The 23,754-nt window shown below is 43.0% G+C and overlaps 1 protein-coding gene across 1 annotated transcript in view; it reads left to right on the top strand.

The window, feature by feature from the left end:
- The window catches only part of ABCD2 (ATP binding cassette subfamily D member 2), a 43,911-nt gene extending 20,741 nt beyond the window's left edge, over positions 1-23,170 (top strand). The window contains exons 7-10 of the mRNA XM_036400698.2: positions 8,961-9,106; positions 16,282-16,366; positions 17,087-17,212; positions 18,807-23,170. Of these exons, the coding sequence (XP_036256591.1) occupies positions 8,961-9,106; positions 16,282-16,366; positions 17,087-17,212; positions 18,807-19,017 (568 nt within the window). The 3' untranslated portion in view covers positions 19,018-23,170. The remainder of the gene's footprint in view (positions 1-8,960; positions 9,107-16,281; positions 16,367-17,086; positions 17,213-18,806) is intronic.
- Positions 23,171-23,754: the final 584 nt, after the last annotated feature.

Raw genomic sequence — 23,754 nt, forward strand, 5'->3', positions numbered from 1 at the left:
CTGAATGAAGTGCTGTGCAAATACAACTCTACGAGTTCGGGTGCCTCATCTCGTTTAGATTGGCTCAGATGTCTCTGTTCTGTGTTGTATTCTGCACATCCTAATTTGTTTTCAGCTGATACTGCTCTGTCTTTAACTATGATCTTTTCAGTTGAGTCAGGTGGAGTTAAGCTGTACTCTGTACCCTTCAGCATTTTGCTGATAGTGCATCACCACATGGACTTGTTCCTTTGGTGCTTTGCCATCAGTTCATGGCATGCTGTACAGATACCTGCTCCCTGGCACACTGGATCTATCTGTCTGTGGACTTGCTGTTATCAAGTTCATGATGGTCCTTTTCAATGTGTTTATTTCCAAAGTTCACCACTTATCTGGCAGAGGAGAAAAAGGTCTTTGATAGATAAGCACTAACAAAAAACATAACACAACACACTTCATACTCTGTGCAATAGTTTGCATACTATTTTGATATAGATATGGTTTAAAGATTGCCTGCTGCTTTGTATCTTATTTTTCCTCTATTGAGATTAATCTGTTCCAGACAGCTTACCTCAGTTCTGCTGTTTGTTAGAAACTGTGGCCTGGCATCTGAGAGGGCTGTCAGGCTCTCTCCTTGGCCAGGGCACAGCTTCTGTTTCATCTTTTTGTCATTCCTGTAGAAATGATTGTACTTATTCTTCCTGGTTGATTCTTGCCTCATCGAGAACAGAAAAGTTCTTGCCTTGCTGCCCTGTAGGTTGGTGGAAGCTTTGTCTGCCAGGATGTCTGAGAAACCTCTCAATTTCCACTGAAGGCTCACTCAGAGCTGCAAAGTTTGAATGTTTATTATTAGGTCTATGTGCTGACTGCTCACAAGTAATGGCAGTACCTTGACACTGTGTTCAAAATTCACCAACACTGATAGGCAGAGGTGGGACATGGTTTTGTGGATTAACTGCTACTCCCCCTCAGGCCATGCCAGGTGTCTTCTCTACTGCCCAGACACAAGACTCAGATGATTAAAGCACAGTTTTCAGGTATTTTCTGTTATTAAGGAAAGTGTTGCATAAATTCCAGACTGGAGTATATAGTCAACTTGCTGCATTGGGGCTTACCTTAGGTTTAAAATGTATTTGCATAAATCCAGCATTTAAGGGCTACTGCTAAACTGATCTTTGTGAAGGACTTCAGCATTCTCCAGGGTTTTGATCCCTCAGTGTCTTCAGATTGGGGCATGTCTGGAGCAAGTGGTGGCTATGGGAGATACCAAGAGGACCAAATGTAGGAGGAGGAATTGGGATGTGTTGATACATACTCAACTTCTACTCCAGTCATCTGTCCATGTACCTGACTGTTTATGAAACTTCATTTAAAAGCTAGGAAAAATAAGCTTTGAACTTTTTAAAAGTACATAGTTAGATTAAGCTTGACAAACATTTTATAATTACAAAATCATTAACAGATTGTAAGAACTGAATACATGGCTGGTTTTTATGGGAGCTATCCTGCAAAACAATGACAGTCTATTTAATCTGTGTTAGTTATATTTTGCTGGTACGAGCAGCTCATAGAATCATAGCATGCCTTGGGTTAAAAGGGGCCTTGAAGACCATCCAGTTCCAACCCCCTGCCATGGGGGGTTCCACTAGACTAGGTTGTGCAAAGGCCTGTCCAGCCTGGCCTTGAGCATTTAGAGGAATGGGGTATCCACAACTTCTTTTGCCTTCAAAATTTAGTTTTGATAGCAGTGCCAAGGGAAGAAATTCACCTAGAGGTTAACTGAGAACTCTGTGTAGCTTAGCAGTGGTACAGACAGAGTTGCATGTTAGGGAGTAATATGGTGGTTGCATTTACATGACCTAGTTTCTGCACTAAGCTCCCATTACTCTGTCCAGCTTGAGCAGTTACCTCCAGCCTAATGCACCTACCCTGAAACTGTGCAACCAAAGATCTGTGACAGATGAAGAGAATGGCAACTGTTTACTGTTTCAATAATATTTTACCTAGGAGCATCATAAAGCACGCTTCAGATGCCTTATGCATATCAAGTAATGAGAATCAATTTGGTTACATAACAATGGGAGGCACTGGGAAACATAAACTATGAAATCTGCCTGACATAAAAAGCTGGATATGAAAAGACTAAAAGGATGCTGGCTTTTTGTAAGGGAAGGACAGCTGAGAGCTCTAATAACAACTGGTATCGACTTCCCTAGGAATAAATCCTTTCTTCTCCTTCCTACTATAGTTTTCAATCAGAAACTCCATTATGGTGCCCTCTGCTTTTAAAAATCCAGGTAGGAGACATAGCCAACACCTCCTTCTTGAAGTGAAGGTAATAATTCTTTCCATGCCCCTTAGGCTTTGCCATTTGCCTGCCCCTGTGTGTCTTGGGCTCCAAAACTCCAGAACTGTAACCCAGCTCAAAGGTCATTCAGCCTTCTCCCAGCTTCTCCATGGTCTGCTCACTCTGACACATTTCTTAGGTTCTAGTTCTGTTCTAGTCCTGTTTGCCCAAGACCATGTCCAGGTGGCTTTTGAATATCTCCAAGGATGGAGATCCCCAGCCTGTCTTGCTTCAGTGCTTGATCACCCTCACAGTGAAAAATTGTTTCTAGATGCTCCTTTGACATCTCCTGTTTCAGTTTGTGCTCATTAGCTCTGATCCTGTCACTTAACACCCGTGAGAAGAGCCCAGCTCTGTCCTCTTTGCACCTTGCCTTCAGGTATTTAAGTTGATAAGATTCCCATGGATTTCTCCCTGGTCTGTTTCCTCACAGGAGAGATGCTCCAGTCCCATCACCAGTTCTGTGGTACTTGACTCCCATCAGCTGCCAGACCTCTGGTCACAGCACAGCATATGCTACCCTTGGGCCCATCTGTGCTAAGGTTCTTTGGCACTAAGGTCTTGAGCACTCTGGTAGGATTTTCTTAGGAGTAAACAATGCCATTTGTCACTTCCACTGTCAGACCAAAGGATGTTACCATGAGAACATGCTGCTTCACTTCAAGATAAAGACAAGGACAAGCCAGTGGTGTTATTGCTGGTGCCAGGGGGGAGCTGCTTGCAGGCTCCTCTGTGAAGATTAGCTGAAAAATTTATCTTGCAGCCAGGAGTGTAGTGCAGCACAGGCCTGAAGGCCAAGCTGTATGTGCAGCACAACCCAGCAAAGTGTAGCACAGGCCCATGGCCACTCAAGGCAGCTGTTCCACAGATCACCAACTCCACAGTGCACAGCAGCTCCAGCTGGGCTCACTGCAGCTGCTTGGCCTGTGTCCTAGGACCAGTTCACTAGAGGACACCAATGACTGCAAAGAGGGCCAGGGGTAACTAACTCAGACTTACATCAGTAACTTCTAGGTTAGATGAGTCTTCTCTGCTGACAATGCAGAGTAGTCCTCACAACACCAGGTTTTCACTTCATTGTTCTTTAGTCATTAATTATGTCATGGTCTCATGGGATAATGTAGCAGGTGGGATTTTTTTCTTCAGTTCATCATGTGTGCACCTACATAGCTTAGCTGGGAATGTGGCTTTCCCAAGAGGGAAGACTTTTCCAGGCTTGGTTATTTGCCTAATATCTTGCATTAATTATACCCTATCAATCTCAGTTTCTGCTTATTACTACAGCTCCCTTGAAGAGCCATGTCACATCTCAATAATGCTTATAAAATGTCTATAATAATGTTCCATGTATCCATATACATGGTGTCTATTCTGTCTTGTTCTGTCCTGTGTAATGCAGTGTTTCACAGCAGATAAGAGAAGGAAGTCAGAGTAGTGTGTGGCTTCTCACTTGCTGGCAGGTGTTTCACTTGTGTATTGATATCACAGTGCATGGAAGAAGTTATACAATGGGCAACTAAGCACTGTAGAGACCCAGAGCAAAACCAGCCTTTGCTCTAGAGGCTTTGCTGTCTGCACTTCCTCTTCACTGTGAAAAAAGGTGTCACTTCTCATCTACAAAATTGTGAATAGTTTGGGATCGTTCTAGAAGAGGGAAACTGCCTTGCTCATTGTGTTACACTGCTGTGATAGAACTCAAACACCTCTTAGGCTGGAGTATGCCTGGTGGGACTGACAGGCTAGAACCTTGTCCAGAACAGCTTTTTGTTCTTCAATTCATTGATCTTCATGATCATCCAGATAAATCCTTTTATCATCAGTACTGCCAGAGGTAATTTAAGAAAAGGAGAGTATTTCCTCTTCACTTGATTGATTCCTTGCAGGTGGTATAATTATTTCAGAATGCATTAGCTGCTAAAATTTTGTAGAAATTGTTCATGGTTTGATTTTAATTATATGTGTGTTTCTGTGTGTTCTCTGCCTATCACAATATACAGACTGAACTGAATAATTATGTGAATTGCTGACCTTAAACATTTTTTGCCATCTGACCAGTTCTAGTAATATTCTGTCTATTTTCTAGGTAATAGTAGAAAATCATGAGATGAGATGATATCTGAATATGAATAGCACTTTGCTCCTAGATTGTTTTCTTGTAGAAATGTGCACAGCTTTGTTGCAAAAAAAAAAAACCAAAAGAGCCACAGAGTGATTAATGTGATTTTTTTTTCAGCCTTTGATATCAGATTCTAATTATATGCATTGAGAATTCAGCCTTTCATACTGTGCATTTCATTTCCTGTTAGCTATGTTCCTTGGCATTATGGTCTTTAGCTCTGGTAGGGTTTTCCGATAGGTAACTGATCTATCTGAAATATTTAGAGGATGTTTGTGGCCAGTTCTGTATGAGGGGAGAGCAAAGTTCAGGGTAGGGTAGTTTAAAGACAGATAAATTATTTATGTATTTAGAACAGTTACTGAAACTTTAGATGGCCCTAAAATCCCTTGAACTAGACACAGTTTAATAAACAAACAGCCTGTTGTGGTTTTGAAATTTTGATAAGTATTATTTATTATTTTTTAACTCTTTGATGATAGCACCTTCTGTTCAAGAGCAGTGGATGCAACACTACTGAAAAAGAACTTAATTCATGTTCATTCAAGACCTTTTATTTTCTCAAATTTGTAGTGGTGGTGCCATCATTTTTTCTGTTTATTTTATTAATGTCATTGAAGAGTCAAGAAATCAGTTATTTTAATTAGTAGAGGCTTTTGTTTCTGTTGATCACTCTTGATCAAGGTTTGCTGTTGGTGAAAACTGGAATTTTTACTATTAATCTAAACCAGGAGCATTGCAATAACTGGAGTTTTGCTGAGATAATTCCACACAAAGTATAGCAGCTTGTAAAATTATGATCTTGGCAAGCAAGATGATAGAAAATTCAAATATGGGGGGATCCCCCAGATGTTTGAGCTTTTGGAAAATGGTCCATAATATCTATGTAGTAGGTAAAGGGAGCCACCTAGAGTTAACCTATAGGAATCTCTATGTATAAATATATGTCTGACCTTGGCCACTTCCTGCAGCTTAGGTGGCAAATGGAGAGCTAAATGTTAAACCCATGAGTCTGTCCTGAGAGCAAGCACCTAAATAAGATTAGAACCTCCTTTAAATGTTTTTACAATGCTACTGAAGGGTTAGGATTGTTACTGGATTTTATCTTAGAGAGCATTAGAGAAAAAAAAAAGACTGGAACTAAAGTCTTCCTCCTTCCAGTTGAAGACTCTGACTGCTGTAGTATATAATTAGGTTCTTTCCAGTAACTCTGTCTTTGGACACATGATTCCTGTCTCTTAACAGTAGTTTCCTTGTAAGCCATTTTTATTTTCTGCTAGTTAGTAATTGATGGGGTTTGTTACTCCACTGCAAGCTGGGCTTTTCTGTAATTTTTACAAACTAGATGGGGAGAGTCATGCTTGGTAGTACCTGTGTGTTTAGCTGTGAGGCCAGAAGGAAAATGCAGCTTTGCCAGGAAGCAGTGAGCAGCATGGCACCCAGGTCCTGTCACAGGGCATGGCACCCAGGGTCCTGTCACAGGGCATGGCACCCAGGGTCCTGTCACAATGCATGGCACCCAGGTCCTGTCACAATGCATGGCACCCAGGGTCCTGTCACAATGCATGGCACCCAGGGTCCTGGCACAGGGCATGGCACCCAGTGTCCTGTCACAATGCATGGCACCCAGGTCCTGTCACAATGCATGGCACCCAGGTCCTGTCACAGTACATGGCACCCAGTGTCCTGGCACAGGGCATGGCACCCAGGGTCCTGGCACAATGCATGGCACCCAGGTCCTGTCACAGTACATGGCACCCAGGGTCCTGGCACAGTACATGGCACCCAGTGTCCTGTCACAATGCATGGCACCCAGGGTCCTGGCACAGTGCATGGCACCCAGGTCCTGGCACAGGGCATGGCACCCAGGTCCTGTCACAGGGCATGGCACCCAGGGTCCTGTCACAATGCATGGCACCCAGGGTCCTGGCACAGGGCATGGCACCCAGGTCCTGTCACAGGGCATGGCACCCAGGGTCCTGTCACAATGCATGGCACCCAGGTTCTGGCACAGGGCATGGCACCCAGGGTCCTGTCACAGGGCATGGCACCCAGGGTCCTGTCACGGTACATGGCACCCAGGGTCCTGTCACAGTGCATGGCACCCAGGGTCCTGTCACAGGGCATGGCACCCAGGGTCCTGTCACGGTACATGGCACCCAGGTCCTGGCACAGGGCATGGCACCCAGGTCCTGTCACAGGGCATGGCACCCAGGGTCCTGTCACAATGCATGGCACCCAGGTTCTCGCACAGTGTGTTTGAGCATCACTTTCCCTGTTTTGCCATAGGTTAAATCTCAGAGCTCCTGGTCATTACAGGGTCATACTTTGCAAGAGTGAGGTATTAAACCCCAGGCAAATTATATGATAGGTAACTCTGTCCTCCTTGCCCTTACCTGCAGCTTCACCAAAATTACACAGCCTTACCCACTGATTTAAACCTTTCTAAGCCTAGGTGGAGTTGCTCTTCTGTCCCAGAGGTGGCAGCAGTCTGGAGCAAGTGAAGTGATTTCCACACATGCAAGAAGTCAAGCCCTTTGGGATTTTAGATGGAGAGCATTGTGGATATGTAACAGCTCATTACTTCATGAAGTTACTTAATGTTTAGAGTTGAGATTTTGCAATATCACAATTAATGTAAGTGGTTCACTGCACTTGGTGCTAGTGTTCATGCAGCGGCCCAGACCAGTGCTATTGCCACAATAAGCAGAGAGTAGAACAATGAGCAAAGAGGAGCAAGCAGTGCTTGTATTTGACTTGTGGTTCTGGTTTTGCTCCATCTGGGTGCTTGCCACAACATAGAGCTGACCAAATATTTGCAAAGAGTTCAGATCTCCTGCCCTTCCCATCCTCACCCAGTTGGTGGTAAAAGTAGTTGAACCACAGGCGGGTACAGACAGTTCACCCTGGATGTTTGCAGCACTAAACCAATGCAGCTGATGCCAGCTTGCATGTGAATTTTAGTTTATATGGCAGCTTTAGTTCTCTAATCCTTCATTTGTTGCACTGTGAGTTCCTTCACATTACTCTGTAGTGTATTTTAGAGACTCTCAGATTAACAGTGGATAGATCCACCCTTCTGCAGACACCTCCAAGGGAAGGGAAGAAATCTGCTGAGGTGTTACACATCTCTGCCAGGCAAAGCCTCTGCATGGCTGAGACCTTCCCACCACGTGGGGCCAGAGCTTTTTAGGGAAGAAAGCTGACTGCTTTTTAACACACTGTGAAGTTGTTGGAAGCATTTCTTGGTGGCAAGAGCAAGCTGCCTGGAAGCCTCCTCGTTGCTGGCCCAGTTTTGACTGCTCCTCTCTATCATCATCCCCTGGCACTACAGCTTTAATAAGACTAGTATTGTTTTAGCAGATGAGCCCAGAGGGAGTTGTGGAACACTTGGCGCAGAAAGCAGGACAGAGTCTGGAGCCTGACTGTTCTTTGGCTCTGACTTTCCCTTTCAAACTCAAAATCCCACAGACTGTTGCTGTGGTGTTTCCAGTTTCCAAGAGCTATCAGCAGTGCCTGTGGGACAGGATGAATATTTGTCCTTCACAAGAAATCCTCAGACCTGCAAAGGAAATGGTCAAGATGTGTCTTAGGTGGCCTTTGCTGTCTTACCCTGAATGGCCTGCTATCATTTGGAGAGCTGTGAAATTGTTCTTTCAGTTTTCTTCTTTTGAGACTAGGAGGATTTTGGGGTCCTGGGCTGTACCAGAGGCTGGGCACAGCTCATGACATTGTGGCAATTGGCCATAGCCATTCCCCAGCCATGGCTGGGAACTCTGGCTTCAAATTGGAGCCAGCTTGTTTGAGTAAGACAGATGGTATCACCTGGTCTGGAAATATGGTGATTAAGAAGCTGCTTCACATACAGCACAGCCTCTTACTTGGCAAAGGGAGGCTGGTGCTGGGAGGTTTAAGGTGACCAGCCCCTTTAATGTGTGCTACTTTGCAATTCAGAGGTGGTACACTGGCTTCTAGAGCCAGCTAAGTTATGCCCAATTCAAATTCTGCACTCCAGAATAATAGAGAAAGAAGGGTTTCAGTGCAGACAATGTTTTCAGTGCTCTCTTGTCTGACTTGTGTGTCTCCTGCTGCACCATGGAAATCTTTACCAGTTTGAGCTACAATGTTTTTGTTACAACTTGACTTTAACATGTGTGTTTAAATCAATTTCTAATCTCTTAAGAGTCCCAAACCTTGAATACAGGATAGCTTTGCTGATTCCAAGTGAAAGCATTCAGAATGGGTTCTGAAGTGGATATTTATTCTACCTAATCTATCATTTTTTCCATGCTAACACTACCCTTGTTGTTACCTTTGTTGTGTAATCAACTGTTATGGAAACAATACATTGTCCCTAAGGTAAGTTTAGAAAAATGTTCACCCACCATGCACCCAGTGGATAAATCCAGTTTTAGCAGCATAGTGTTTAAAGCCTTATACCTTGTTCATAGAGCATCAGCAAGATGTGTTCACCTGAAGCCATCCTCAGATTACCAGTTTCCCTGTGTTGTTCCTCAGGCCCTACATGTCCATTGGAACACTACGGGATCAAGTCATCTATCCAGACTCGGTGGAAGACATGCATGAGAAAGGCTACCAAGATCAAGATCTGGAGTCTATTCTGCATATGGTTCATCTGTACCACATAGTTCAAAGAGAAGGAGGTAAATTGCATATTTTTGTTAAAAACTTGACAAATTCCATTCCTTGCATGTATGTCTCAGTGTGACTGACCTTTACTCACTGAACTGGCAAAACTGGGTTCAGGCCTTTGTGGTTGTGGGAGCTACACAGACACAGGGTTGTTGTTCCTGATGCTAACTGAGGGAGAAGGGCTGAGTGCTCTCCCCTTCCCAGTAAATCCATGCCCAAGCTGAAGATCCTCACTAACTTGTGATGGCCAGTCTTTTCCTGGTATTGTGGGATCACTTACCTTCCTTGATTTTCATAAAAACTGCCTTAAAACATTGGAATGTCACTGACTACATCAACTTGAAAGCATGTGAATGAGAGATTCAGATCTGCTTTCACCTCCCTAATTTGTGGGATCAGCAGAACTATGTGCCTTGAAAAGGGGTGTCTGAGACCACCCCACCAGAGTGAGCAAATTAAAAATAACCAAGCAACCCTGGCTGCCAGTAGAATGTTGCCATCTACTGCTTGCTGTTTCAGTTGCCATGTGTTCTCAGCATTGTTTGTTCTCAGAGTTCGGACAGTGTGTATAGATATACTGGCACTATAAATGTCAAGATGCTAGAGGCTTCTTTTGTATCTAAGGAACTGTAGCAGTTCATGGCTTTTTTCCCCCCAAGCACAGCAATAATTTTTATCCTTTTGTTCCTATCAGACACTAATCTTTAATTTCAATTTCCTCCCCATCATTATGCTTTTCAAACAGACATAGGACAAAGTTGGTAACACATTTAGAGAGAAGAAAAAGGATCTTCAGATCCCTTTAAGGGGGTGTGCTGAATGTACCCTGCCTTTCTCTGCCAGCTGTCAGTGCTGGTTTTGATCAGGTACTTTGCCTTGTGTGTGCTTGGTGAGTCTCAGGATTGTTCTGACAACACAGAGTAGTGCTTCAACCACTGGGAATCTCAAGACTGTCTAAATTCCCATTCCTGGGTGGCAGCCTGTTGTTCTGTAAAGAGGCAGAAGCTGTCTTTTTTTTCTAAAGTATATGTAGATACTTCAGTCTTTTCTGCACATTTTAGAGTGGGAAGCAGTAATCACTTACAACAGCAATTTTATACATAAAGATACTTCTCCACCATGGGTTAATGCTTCTTTGTTAAGAATGTAATAATGACTGTTGCAATTGAAAATAAGAATCTGCCGTTATTCTGATTCATGTTATTATTCAAATCTGATCTTATAATACAAGAAAAAGTAGGCAGAGCTAAGCTCAGTGACTGGAACAATTGCAGAGAAGGCCTCTCCTTCCTCCACTAACACTACAACTATTCCTGTTAGTATTCCTGAGTCACTTATTTCACTGAGGTGCTCAGATTGCAAAAGAACAAGCAGGAATGTTGGATGGGCAGCTGGAAAAGGAGGAGCAGTTAAATTGTCAGTGGTAAGAAGTCACTGTGGAATGCGTGCATTCACTGTGTGCTGGTACTTGTGGTTGGACTGCACAACACGTGACCCTTGGCAGCCAAAGCCACCCCCCAGCAGTCTGTGAGTGCACATGGTTGTGGCTTCTGACCCTGCAGCTGGAGTGTGTAACTGCTGATGGGGCAGTCACTGTGCCCCATGTCCAAGATGGCTACAGTCACTGAAAGCCCAGGTTTGGATCAGCCTGGTGCTGCTTTCCGTGCCAGTGAAAGTATTTATTGCTGACCCTGTTCTTGCTCTTCTGCCTGTCTGACTGCACATGCACACCACACAATCTATTAACAAAGGCTAGAGGACACTGTTAATGTTCACTGGTGCTGTACTGAAGCTCAGGATAAGGGCACACTGTGCAGAAGTCTGCACAAACAAATACTGTGAAAAAACATGTCTTAGGTGCTTTGTGATCTAAAGCTACAGAAGTGGGCAAAGCTGGAAAACTTTAGAGAGATTAGCACATAGCAGGAAGTTTTCAGGACCATAATATACTTACTTGTTCCCTTTTCTTCTTGGGCATTTACAGGAGACAAGTGCCAAGGTAGGAGCAGAGAGGAAATCTGTGACATATGATTTGACATGTTACATGGATTTCATATACTTAGATATTTTTTAAAGCTGCCCTGATCTGGGATAAAGACTCATGTTCTGGGTTCTCTTTGAACAAGCAAGACAGAAATACTTGCTGAAAGTGAGCAGTTAAAAGTTTTTGTTTATACATAGACTAATATTTTTCACTCCAATTTTTATTTTATTCTTTTGTTTAAATATTTTTAAACTAAAAATATTTTTATTAAAAATGGAACATTTTTCTTTCTGAAATAATGAAAAATCTCATATAAACCTCTTGTGCTTTAACTGATCACAAATGTCATGTGTGTATAATCTGGTATTTTGCAGTTTTGTGTTCTGCTCCTTATAGGCAGTTATGAAAAAGCCAGGTGAAGCCAGAGGTGCAGAACTTTGACTCAAATTATTTGTTCTGGCATGATGTTACTGTTTTTAGCTGAATTACTTCCACATTGCAACAGTACAAGGATCAGTGCATTCCAAGTATTGTGTCTGATGATGTTTCTGTTTCTGCCAGTGACAGAAATTCCTCTCTTTTTCTAGCATTAAGGTTTGACCCAGTGTCTTGGTTTCAAAAGACAGGTGTCTGCTAAGGAAGGCAGGAGCCTCCCCTGAAATGGAAACTGTAAACCCCCTCCCTCCAAATTGCTATAAATTTTTAATTAAGGGGATCTCAGGCAAATAATATGGGAGCAGGAATAACAGTTATTTATTAGGGAAGAAAATAAAAAGATAAAAATAACCCATGCAGTAAACCAAAACAACACTGACAGAGTCAGAACACAACCTGACACCCTGTTGGTCAGGGGGTTGGTAGCAGTCCAATTGGAATTGTGGCTGCAGTCCCTCTGGAGTGTCAGGTGTGGTTCTGCTGGAGCAGGGATCCTGTAGAAAGGGTGGAGTCTTCCTCTGAAAATCCAGTGGAGAAGCTGTGCTGGTGTTCCAGAATCTTGAGATTAGATCCAGCCAGGAATGCTTGGCTCCTGCCTCTAGGTGGAGCATCTCACAATGGGATGCTGTAGTTCTTATCAGTCATGCAGTGACATTCAATAGGCTGTTATCAGCAAATGTCTACCTGGAGGGAGGATTGGTTGTGGAAGAGATAAGGAAAACTGCCCACTTAACAGAAGACAACTGCCATACAAATAGAATACATCTTGCCTTGCAATCTGGGACACCCAGTTAGAAGGAAGTAAAATAGCCCAATTTGGCATTTAGCTTCTGTGTTACCCTCGTGAAACATTTTTTAGTTGGCATCAACAGAATACATCAAATGCACCAAAACAACAATCCCCCTCCCCAGCACCGCTGTTCTGGATGCTCCTGAGCCCAAGCCCTTGAAGAACCCAGTGCAGTGGCTGTTGGCAGTACCCCCCTTGCTGCTGCAGGCAGACCTCCCTTTCCACACTAATGTTTTTCTCACCACCTGGTTATTAGATGAATACTGTTTTGTTAGTTACCTTTTTATTATCTGTAAGGTGCCCCCATCAACACCTGTAAAGTTGTTAGCTCTACAATAATAGCTCTGGAGCCATAATTTCATACAAAATGAAGGTTGTATTCAGCGTGTGTGGTGAAAAAGCATGTCCAGAAATGGGGGCTAAAAGCATGCAGGCATGCAGATATGCAGTACATACACATAAAGTAGTTCTTCTGACCTGCTTTGAAAATCTGTGAATATTTAACAAGTGTCAGTGGAGAGGCAGCCCTGGGCTGCTGACAGCCTGTCACAGCAGAGGAGCCATGAGGCCGTGAGCTGTGCCGTGCATGCGTGACTGGGCCTGTCCGGTTGGGGCTGATGACATTACTGAGCAAGTTCAACCTGTTTATGGTTTCTCAGCACCCCAGATTATAATTATTCCTCATTATTTTGTGCATTTGTCATATCTTTGGGTGTTGTCCAGGGAGCTTTTGTGCTAGGCTGTGTATAAACAGATGGACAAGCCCATTTCCTCTCTCTGAGATTATTTCACCTGATCTCTTTAGCCCTGGATTTGCTTTTGTTACTGGTACCAGCAGGAACTCTGGAGAGCTCTGCCAGCTTTTCCAGTGGCTCTGAAATCCAGAGACACAAATCCCTGCAGTGTCCTACTGAGCTGGGGCTCATGGAATCCATGGTCTCTTTGTTCCTTGCTCAGCTCCGGGTTGGCCTTGCATATTCATCCTGCACAGCACTGGGCTCTCTTTACATACACAGTGAAAAGGCTTCCAGCCCAAAAGCTCAGCAGGGGTGGACTCTCTGGCTGTGATCTGCTGTGTTAGCCTTTCTTCTGTCCTTCAGTCCATGTCTGATAAGGTGCTTTGGAATGTAGATCTGAAAAAGGAACTTTTAAGCTTATCTTTTCATGGCAGCTGAATGCTCATTCTTGCATGAAAATGCAAGGATTCACAAGGATGGAGGATGCAGAGAACTGTGGATCCCAGAAGTAACCCATTTGGTTTTGCCAGATACAGCTTGCATTTTCCTTCAGAAAACTGAGATTAAAGGAATTATAAAAGAAGCCATGCAAGAAAATGAAATGCTGCTATCCTGAGGCTATCTCTAGTTTTTGCAGGCAGCTGTATGTATTTCTGTTGCTGTTACTGTGCCCCAGCACATTTAACATGCTCTTTGTCTTACTGGCTGCAAAAGCCATAACCAGAAGGTGGGCTAGGAATTTGGACTCTGAAAGCCAGGATTGTGCTTGCACTTACTGAGAGGTTTGTGCTGCTTTCATGAGTGAGCCATTTCATTTCTTCATTTCTGAAGTGGATGTAGTTATGGGTGACCTAAGCCACTGACTTGGCTGTTATTTCCAGAATACTTAAATACCTTCACTGACCTGTGCCATGTCAGCAGGAAGAAACAGGAGACAAGTAGGTGCACTATTGTTCACAGACAGGGGGGCCTCAGTTTAGCATGAGTTACTATGCTTAAGTGTTCAGATGAAATTATTTAGACATTAGAAAAGAGTTTTTTAAAGGGATAATATAAAATTGCACACTTCCTTATCTGTTCTTTGAGGCATTCCATGTGGAAAATAGGACAGTTCAGGGAGGGTGCCAGGCAGGAGGAGACAAGATGCACATGTCATACTCAGTTAGAATGTAAGTTGAAGTAACCACAGAGATGACCATTGTATCCTGGTAAATGAAGGTTAAATCTTACACCTTTAGAGTAAATAACAGAATTATTCTGCTGACAAGAGGATGCTTCTTTTTGAACTTCATTCCCTTTTTTGTCTTTTAATAAGCCTTTATAAACCAGCTGATCAGGAAGAAACTGTATGAGCACAGGCACTGCTCCCCCAGGCACATGTGCACACATGCACACCCACCCACACCCCAGCTCAGATCCAGGTCCTGAAGCTTGTCTGTATTCTCAGCTTAAAAATAACAGAACATAAGCAGCACCTTGAACGTTGTCTTTAGAAGCATAGTTGTTTCTATGGCTTTTGTGAAGAACCATTCCCATCCCTTGCCAGAGCCCTTTGCCAAAAGAGAGTGCTCCAGGTGTTCTACAGTGCTTTTTGGAAGCTCAGGGTGTTGGTGGAAGAGCACTCCAGCTCTCTGTGAGGTCCCAGCACTGGGACTGCTCAGCAATAGCAGCCTGTGTGTATCTGTTCCCTTTACCAGAGAACATACAAATGGTGATTCAGCTAATCACTACACAGCTCCAGCTTTGCTGGGAGCCTGCTGAGAAAGCACTTTATGTGCTCCTGGGAGGGTACCCACTGGCATCCTTAAACAAGAATGGAAGGAAAACGGGAAAATTATAGGATCACTAAAGGTGATGTATTTCTTGCATATGCCTGTTTTTTGAATCTAACTTTATAAATATTTCTATAAAAATCATTACATTATATATTCTAATTTCAAGAGCAAAAGCTTGAAATGTAATCTCTGTCATTATCAGTTACTGGTTTTGGTCACACAGCCCCCCCTCAGATGTTTCACTGATGTTTTGTTCAGTCCTGCCAAGCCCTGGTATAGCACCAAGCACAGGCAGAGCAGTACCAAGCCTCCTGCACCTTCACAAGCCCCATTGTCTCATATTTGTTCAGGTATCAGAAATAACACAGCCCACTCTCCTTGCTTTACCCTATTTTGTCTTTTCTGGCAAATATTTATTTTAAATTTGGCAGTGGCAGAAAGGGGGGTTTGACTGTGTTATTAACTTTTTAGTTACAGTATTTCTGGGGCTGATCTGAAAAAATGTTCTCTTCCTCTCAGCCCTGCTTCAGCTGCTTGCCTCATGAATAGATGATCTGTTGAGAAAAATTATCAGATTTTTTTGCTACATCCACACTGTTCTTTTTGAAAACTCATCTATTTTGCTACTCTATCCATCTGGTTTGTTTGACTGAAAACTTATTTTCAGCAAGGCAATTTGTTACTTTTCTTTTTCTGTAGGAGGAATTAATCATGCCCAGGTACTCACAGAACAGCAGTCTGCTGTAAGATCACAGTTAAAATGCTTCATGCTTCCGTTGCATGTACCTGAAAGTGATAAAGAAATAAATCAGTTAGAGACCATGCAGAATATTAAATAAGGCTACCCCATGTTATAGCAGTTGTGGGTTATTTTTAAATACAAGGTACTCGGAAATTTTTGTAGAAGATTCTCCTGCCTGATTGCAGTTTTCCTGCCTGTCTGTGCTCATGGATACATCCCTGTGTCTGCAGTTGTGTTTCTGTTGGGTTTGCTGACAGTTTTCTTTGCCTACAGTAGTGAGCGCAGTCTGACACTGCTCTTTATTTTTTACGCTTTATTTGTTTTACTTTACTTTTAAATTTCCACTCGTACCTTTCAAGAAAAAGACAGAGAATTGTTCCATGAAACAAGTATGACAGAATAAAATTACTAGTTATATACAAGTCAAAGAGTTTTTTTCAAAGAGGTGGTAAGTAAAGTTTTTTGAAAATATCTATATGACCAAAAAGTCTAAATTCCACTTTCAAATTTGTCATGATATAAGGGACATTTTCCAGTTGATTGCCAGTGGATAGGCATTGAGGTATTTCAGATTATGTGATTCAGTAGCCTGAGCTGTCTCTTCTGCAGTTGAAATGCTGTTTATGATTCTGGTTACAGATTGCAGAAGTGCTGCAATTGAAGCTGCATTTCTTACATAAACTTATATTGTCCTGACTCATTTTGTTTGCATCTTTTTAAAAGGCTGGGATGCTATCATGGATTGGAAAGATGTCTTATCAGGAGGAGAAAAACAAAGGATGGGCATGGCCCGGATGTTTTACCACAAGTAAGTGTTATGGTTCATTCCTTAAGAAGCATTTGAAAATGAGAAGGAGCTTTGCAGATCCTGTTACAGTTTGAGCAGTGGTAGACTATAATCTGCATGCAATATGCAGCATTGTCTAGCATAGGACCTGCTTAAATCTTGTTGTTTATTCATTCAAGCTCTGTCTTTGGTTTGGATAATGCTTCTTAAGCTTTGCTTTTGGCATCATAGCATTACCTTTTTCAGATATTTCCTTCTGTAAGATCTCAGCCACAAGCATCTTCCCTTCTACAAATGTTCCCAAAGTGTGATGGACTGTTGCAAGAAGCTCTTGTAGTTTGAAAGCCAAGCTCCTTAACCTTTTTTGATTTTGGGGACTGCAACCACATAAAGGCAGCCCAGTCCTTACATAGCAGTGGATAGGAAGCTTCAAGTTGGCTTTAGCTACTGCATGACTTGATGAGTACAAAATAATACTAGGTCAGACTAGGACACAGAAGTTAGATCACTGTGTACTCAAATGGGACAGGAAATAAACCCTATTTTTCCTGGAAGTTGTCTTTTCACCTGAATAATGCATGGAAACTTCATGTTGTTTCTAGCCAGCTTCCAGCTGTAAATAAGAGACAGCTGTCTGGCAAAAATAGCTCTCTACTTCCTGTTGTTCTTTCAATTAAACCTTGTACATGGGAGTACTGTCCAAAACCTAGAAGAATAATATTCTTTATCTACTTTTAAAAGGCCAAAATATGCATTGCTGGATGAATGTACGAGTGCTGTAAGCATTGATGTTGAAGGAAAGATATTCCAAGCTGCAAAAGCTGCTGGGATATCCCTGCTTTCCATAACACACAGACCTTCTCTTTGGTAAGTATATTCAGGGCTTTATCATGGTCCTTGCTTTTAGCTCTCTTGACAAGCAGTGGATTGCTCTTTATTCTTTGTACTGGGGCAGTTGTTTAGTCAATATCTACTACAGATTCTAAGATAAGTTAAGTTGTCTACAACAGTAGTGATGTAAATTAATTTAACATGGATTTTTTTCATTCTCTGAAAGGTATTTATTCATGCCTCTTATTTTCTTATTTTTCTAATGTGTTTCAGTTACTAATATGCAGATGTCTAAGAGGTAATTAATTAGGCTATGCCACAGCCACAGCAGGTATCACCAGATTATTCTGTAAAGGTGACTAGATATATGAGGTGTCCTGGGGGAGTTTACCAGTGCAGGGAGAAGATGGGAAACATGGCAAGTGGTTAAACTATTCTTCATTCTTCCATAGGAATACTATGCCTGACTAATTAATTGTGTCCTCTATCTGCAGCATTTGGCTTCTTGATTTTTTGGGAATTTGGTGGTGGAAAAATAGAAGGATGGATTAAGTATTTGATATCACAAAGGATAATATGCAAAAAAGTGGTGAATATTAGTCTGGAGATGAGTCTCTTTTCAGTCCCTTGTCATAAGCCATTGAGTTTATTAAAACTCTCACATTCCCTGGATGAGATTTACAGTCAGTGTTTTATGATGCGTTTTACCTCCTATAATTTATAGTGATAAATTACACAGTCATACCGGCAGCTCTGAGGGAACTCTGTGCCCTTCCTCTGGCACCTCCTGAAAAATGTTTTGTCAGGTCCTGACAAACTCCACATGTACACCTTTGAATATTTTCAATGCACACACCCTGATACTCACTGAAAGATCTGTTACTCCTATACAGACTTTTTTATTTTGGCCCCTTGCAAACTAAACCATGTTTTAGGAATAAAGTTACCTTTAGCCAACCTTACAAGACACAGGGGAACAAACTAAGGTGTAATTTGAACAATTTGAGTTTTATCAGTAGGATCAGGTGTATCATGCCTGCCTCACTGTATTTGCTGCTAAGGAGGTCAGACATCTATCAGAAAGGGAGGTAAATAAAAAAAACTGGGACTAGAATCCCTGAGGGAGAAATGAACCTTGTCTGATGCTGCTGTTGTTGCTCCTGGGGAAAGAGGCATCTGATAAAGTTGTAGTGAAGGCAACTGTAGCCACAATGTTTCTAAGAAGGAGGCAGTAAGAGGGACAGCAGGTGATGAGTGGGCCTTCCACGGCCCTGCTGCCCACTCCTGCCAGCATCCCTGCAGGCGAGGGGCTCCGAGCCTGGGCTGCAGAGGCAATGATTGCCCCTGCTGGGAGCTCACACCAGTGTTGCTGCTTCCAGCTGGCACCCGCTGAATTTCACCATTGGCCTGGGGCAGTCCTGGTGACAGGCTTGATATACCCAAATCCCTTATGAAAGAGTGTCCTGGGATCATGAGTCATTGAAAAAAAAGTCTTACCCAGTGATCCAGAGCTGGACAGCTCAAATTCCTTAGAGGCACCTTTGAAAAGAGACACATACATCCAAATTTGCATGCAAGAAGGAAGCATCTGTTCCCTGAGCCATTACTAATGTTTCAATTTCTGCTGCAGGAAGTACCACACTCACTTGCTGCAGTTTGATGGACAAGGTGGCTGGCGTTTCGAGCAGCTGGACACCGCTATCCGTTTGTCACTGAGTGAGGAAAAACAGAGACTGGAATCCCAGCTTGCAGGAATTCCTAAAATGCAGCAGAGACTCAATGAACTGTGTAAAATCCTGGGAGAAGATTCAGTGCTTAAAACAATGGACAAAGAAGAATAAATAATTTATGGTTTATGTTTTTAAAAGTATTTTTTTAGTTAAAAGCATTACAAATTCAGCCATTATCCTTTGCATGCATTGTGACAGAGGCTTAGAGCATAGCAAAACACAGCCAGCAGAAAATAATGCTCTGAACGCTATGTAAGACTTCAGTGTTTTAGTATTAGGGAGGTAAGTGGTTGAACTGTGAAAAGAAAATAAGCAAGTGCACAGAGTATGAGATTAGTCATTAAAGCTTATGTTAATTCCTAGTGAAAGCCCAATTCACTGCAAGAAACGACCAACACTCTTAGGTTTTATAGGTGAATTTTGGCCTGAGCCTTGGCCTGCAGAATGTGCTCTTGTACCAGTCACTGTGTGCGTATGACGTGCCTGCTACGCAGAGCAGCCGGGCATGACACTCAGGCATGGAGCACAGCAGGGGCAGTATCTGGGTGAGCATGCAGATGCATGCAAAAATCTCATTTGGGTATAAGAAACATTCTCTCAGCCCATGTAAAACAAGATTTCTGTTCTACTGCTGAATAGTATACATGCCTTTACCTGCATTTCCATAGGAAATAATGTAATAGGCTGACCAGAAGACAACTGTCTGAGCAAGCCACTGCCCTTGTGACAGAGAAGCAGGGACAGAGCTAAACATGTAATATACTTGTGCTTTATGCCATTACACATAGCTTCAGAGGCTCTTTGCCCTTCATGATACATCAATTCCTTCAGGGGATTATTTATGTCCCACACTCAGTAACCTCTGGTGGTGTGGATGGAGCACTGGGCCTGGCATCAAGTGACTTAGTTTTGGCTTGACTAAATCATTCATCTTCTCTATGGGTCCAATCCAGCTGGCATCTATGTCTGACCCAGTTCCTCCATTGGCATAATCACAGTATAGACACTGTTTGTTCCATGAGACACTTTGTGGTGGGAAGGACTGTACGAGAAGGAAATGGCAGTTTCTAACAATATGCTGAATTCTCAGGCATGGCTATCCTGCCAAATGAAATGCTCAGCACTTAAAAAGGTCTGTGAAAAGTTAGAGCATTTGGTAACCACTAATGAATACACCTGCCATATTTTGGTGGAGTGACTGAACATTGCCCTCCCTGTGAGCAAATGCACTGGTTAACAGCCTTGCTTTCAGATGCACTCACTGATTGTCCCATCAGCTTTTCAGTTCAGGTCCCCAGTCAGTCAGAAGGTGCTTTAACAGAACTGCCTGAGACCCTGAGACAGTGCTGGCCTGAGTGCCTTGCTGAATGTAAAAGCTGGAAAATTAGAAATAAAGATGTGAATGTATTTAGGAGGTCCTGTTCTCTCTGAGTGCAAAGTGCATGGCAAAGGGGCAGCTCAGGAGTGAAGATCAGGAGGGCAAAGAAGCTTTGCAGATGGGCAAATGAGCCTTAGCCGAGATGTAGCAATTTTGAAGTTTGTTGATTTTTTTTTTTCCCTAGAAATGTGTGATTCCTTGGAAGATTTCTGTCTGTTTCTTAGTCTGAGAGAGGCAGTGCATAAACTGCTAAGAGCTGTTTGGAGAGGAGAAATATTTTAGGGGCATTTGCTGAGCTGGAAATGTTTGAGCACCTTAATGTTAATATAACCTGTTTCTTTTTTTCTGATTGCATCAGGAAAAAGAGGAAGGTGAATTGCCTCCATCTGCCAAATCCCAGTCCAGTGCACTAACCATTAGCCCATATTCCTTCTCAGTGTGCTCAGCTCACTGCTTGGTGTGGCATTTGCACCAGAAAATGGAGCAAGTCTGCTCCCTCCAGTGTCTGTAGCTTGAATGTAACCCTGTAATTTACCCTGGTGACAACAGTTGGTTCCTTTCATTAGTTTTTTTTTCTGTAGAGCCCCCTGAGACATCTCATTGATATAGAAAAGAATGCTCCTAGGAACCTTTGAAAGGGCTGAAATGTTAAGGTTCAAGATAATAAGATGTTGTGTCGTAAAGCACAGATGGAGGTCACTGCTGGGGTGCCTGACAAGTGTATGCATTTTAATTTGCAAATGTCTGTGCTTGTCCCTCTCCCTGAAGGTGAGCTTTCCCCTTTCTCATCTTCAAAGCAAAATTCATAACTGCTAAGGAAAAAAAGAAGTCAGCCAAGAATCTGTTCTCAGTGAGCATAACCGAGATGACTGATGAGTGTAAAAGCTTGCAGGTTCTGATTGATGTTTCTCTAAGATGAGATGAATCAGGGCACACCATGCACATCCCCTTGTCCCAGCTGCAGAGCATCCTGCTAGCACAAGGCAGCCCCAAAGCCACTTTCCACAAGCCTTTCCCAAGCCAGGACCTGAGGTGGAGGAAGGGGCATTGCTGTACCCCACCTCTCCATTAAGCACTTTAACATGTGGCTGGGAACTAAACCAGGGTTATCCACTCCCTGAATGAGTGGGATACTGAAAGATGCTGAAGAACTGGCCCAGTTTGGCACAGCTCCACATATCCCACCAAAGCTCTGCCCCTGTGTTTGACTTGCTGGGAGCCATTAAAGGCAGCACCTGAAATCTGCTGTATGCCTTACAGAGATCAAAGCTGGATATCCCTCATGGCACAAAACAAATCTCTTCTGAGGAAACCATGCTTAGGTAGAAGAAAGTTTGTTTGCTGTTTTTTTTTTTTAATGAGATTATGCATAAAACATACAAAATTTATATATGTTACTGAAATTTTGACGTTATGAATTTTAATGTTATGAAATTTTGATGAAAACTGAAATCAGACCTGGATCAATCTAGTAGTATTTTCTTTGAAGTTCAACATTTATTTCTTGGTAATAGACAGCCATTCCCTTTGAGCTGTATGGTGTAAAATACTCCAGCATCTCACTCAGCTATTTGTGTTCCTGTAGGCATGGCAAGAACATTAGAGGCTGCTCTGAGAAGAAACACTTCTCTAAACAGGAACTTCCTGAGTGATACCTAGCTGGTTTTAGGAGGAATTTCTCTACTAGGGCCTCGTTATATTTCAAGTTAGTTTTGTGGCAGGAAGAGGAGCTGCCCTACAGGTATTTTCTGCAAACTTTCTGTGTTGTTCCAAGGGCTAGTTGAGATTGGAGTCTCCGTTTCTGTTTCTGGAGAGTTTTACAGGGCATAGTCCAGCTCATTTTGTGCTGCTTTGGGCCCAGCCTAGCAGAGGTGCATGCTCCCTGCTCAGGAATGGCTCATGGAGAACTGTTCTGGAGCCAGGGCATGGGGAGCACCTGGCCCTGGCCGTGCAAGAGGGTCAGAGTGGGACAGGATACCTTGGTGGAAGCTTTCTTGTGGTGCAATGAGAACTACTTATGAATGTTCATTCCCTTTTTGGTGTTGAGGAGCTGTGGCTCCCCAGGAGGCTGAGGAGGTGACTTTTTGGCCTCCTTTCTGCCTGTCATACCTATCTGGAGCTAGCCAGACCCTGTCACGTGCATTCAGGGCTGGGTTCTGCCCAGTACTGAGCACACCCAGCCCTGTGAGCACCCTCTCACTCCCCTGGGCTCAGGGCACACTGGATTGCCTGGGGCTGTTTGCACCTAGAAGTCTGCACAGGTGATGGGCAAAATTCATACCTGCTTCAGGCAGGTAGCATCTGTACAACAAAAATATGAGTTCTCTCTTCAGTGTGTTCAGATAATGCAGAGTGTTTTTGCAAGAATGTTCAGAATGAAAGGACACAACTTTTGTGCGTGGGATTTCACTATTTTACCCTGGGAGTACTTTGGTTTTTTACTTAGTTTTGGGGTCAGACTCATTCCTGGTTTGGACTTGGAAGTCCTCCTTCTGCAGGGACAGAAAACCCCACATATGTTTAAAGGAATTTTTCAAAAGCAGTGGCATTTGTATTTGAGTAGGGAATGAAGGACTGGGTATTAAATGGGATATTTTAGAGAAAATAATATCTTAAAGCAAATGAACACATCTACAGTCCACTCAAACTTATGAATGGTGATAATGCATGTCAAAGTCAAATTTCTGAGCCAATCATATAAAGAAATCCCCCTACTGAGCTGTTCATGAAGCTTAGGAGAACTGAACTGTTAATCAAATGTGTCTTTGTTTTGTTTATGTTTGATATTAATGCCTTTTAAGAGCAGACAATTTATAAAGCAATAAAATATGCTTTACAGTTGTAATTTATTCCAATCTGAAATAAAACATGTTGCATTTACTTTCAGTTTACAATGTTCCTGATGAGTCATTCATAAAGCAGTCAGGACCTGCCTGCATGTGCTCTGGGAGTCCTTTCCCAACCCTTGTTTCTGTGATGGAGCAGGAAAGCTGGGGTGGATGCTGTGCATTTTCAAGTTAAAACAAGTATTTCATTCCTAGGTCAGGCTGGCATCAAAGGCTGCTGTGAGGTTTCTCCTTTTTTGTGCCACCCACTTCAGTGTGAGCCTAATTGATGACAGGAAGGTGACAAGAGCTGCCACCCCTTGCTGGGGCTTTTACACCAAGCAGCGAGCCAGAGGACCGTGTCAGCAGTGCAGCATCAGCAGCAGCATCACTCTCAAAGGTTGTTGTTAGGGTTTTTGTAAGACACAGTTATGCACAGAGCATCAGCCACAAATAATCAGCAAGCAAGAGCTCACAGTGGCCTAGCAGAGAGTGAGTTTTTCCTTAGGGAGTGTGAGGGCAATGGTTGCTTCTTAGCAGCCTTGACCCAGAGCTGGTTTGTGTCTTTGTGTCCAGCCCCTTTCCAGCTGTGTGGCAGGGGGTGGTGAGGTACTGTGTGGTACAGGACCTGGATTATGCAGTGGA

This window comes from Molothrus ater, chromosome 5 (assembly GCF_012460135.2).
Source record: "Molothrus ater isolate BHLD 08-10-18 breed brown headed cowbird chromosome 5, BPBGC_Mater_1.1, whole genome shotgun sequence".
Lineage (NCBI taxonomy): Eukaryota > Metazoa > Chordata > Aves > Passeriformes > Icteridae > Molothrus > Molothrus ater.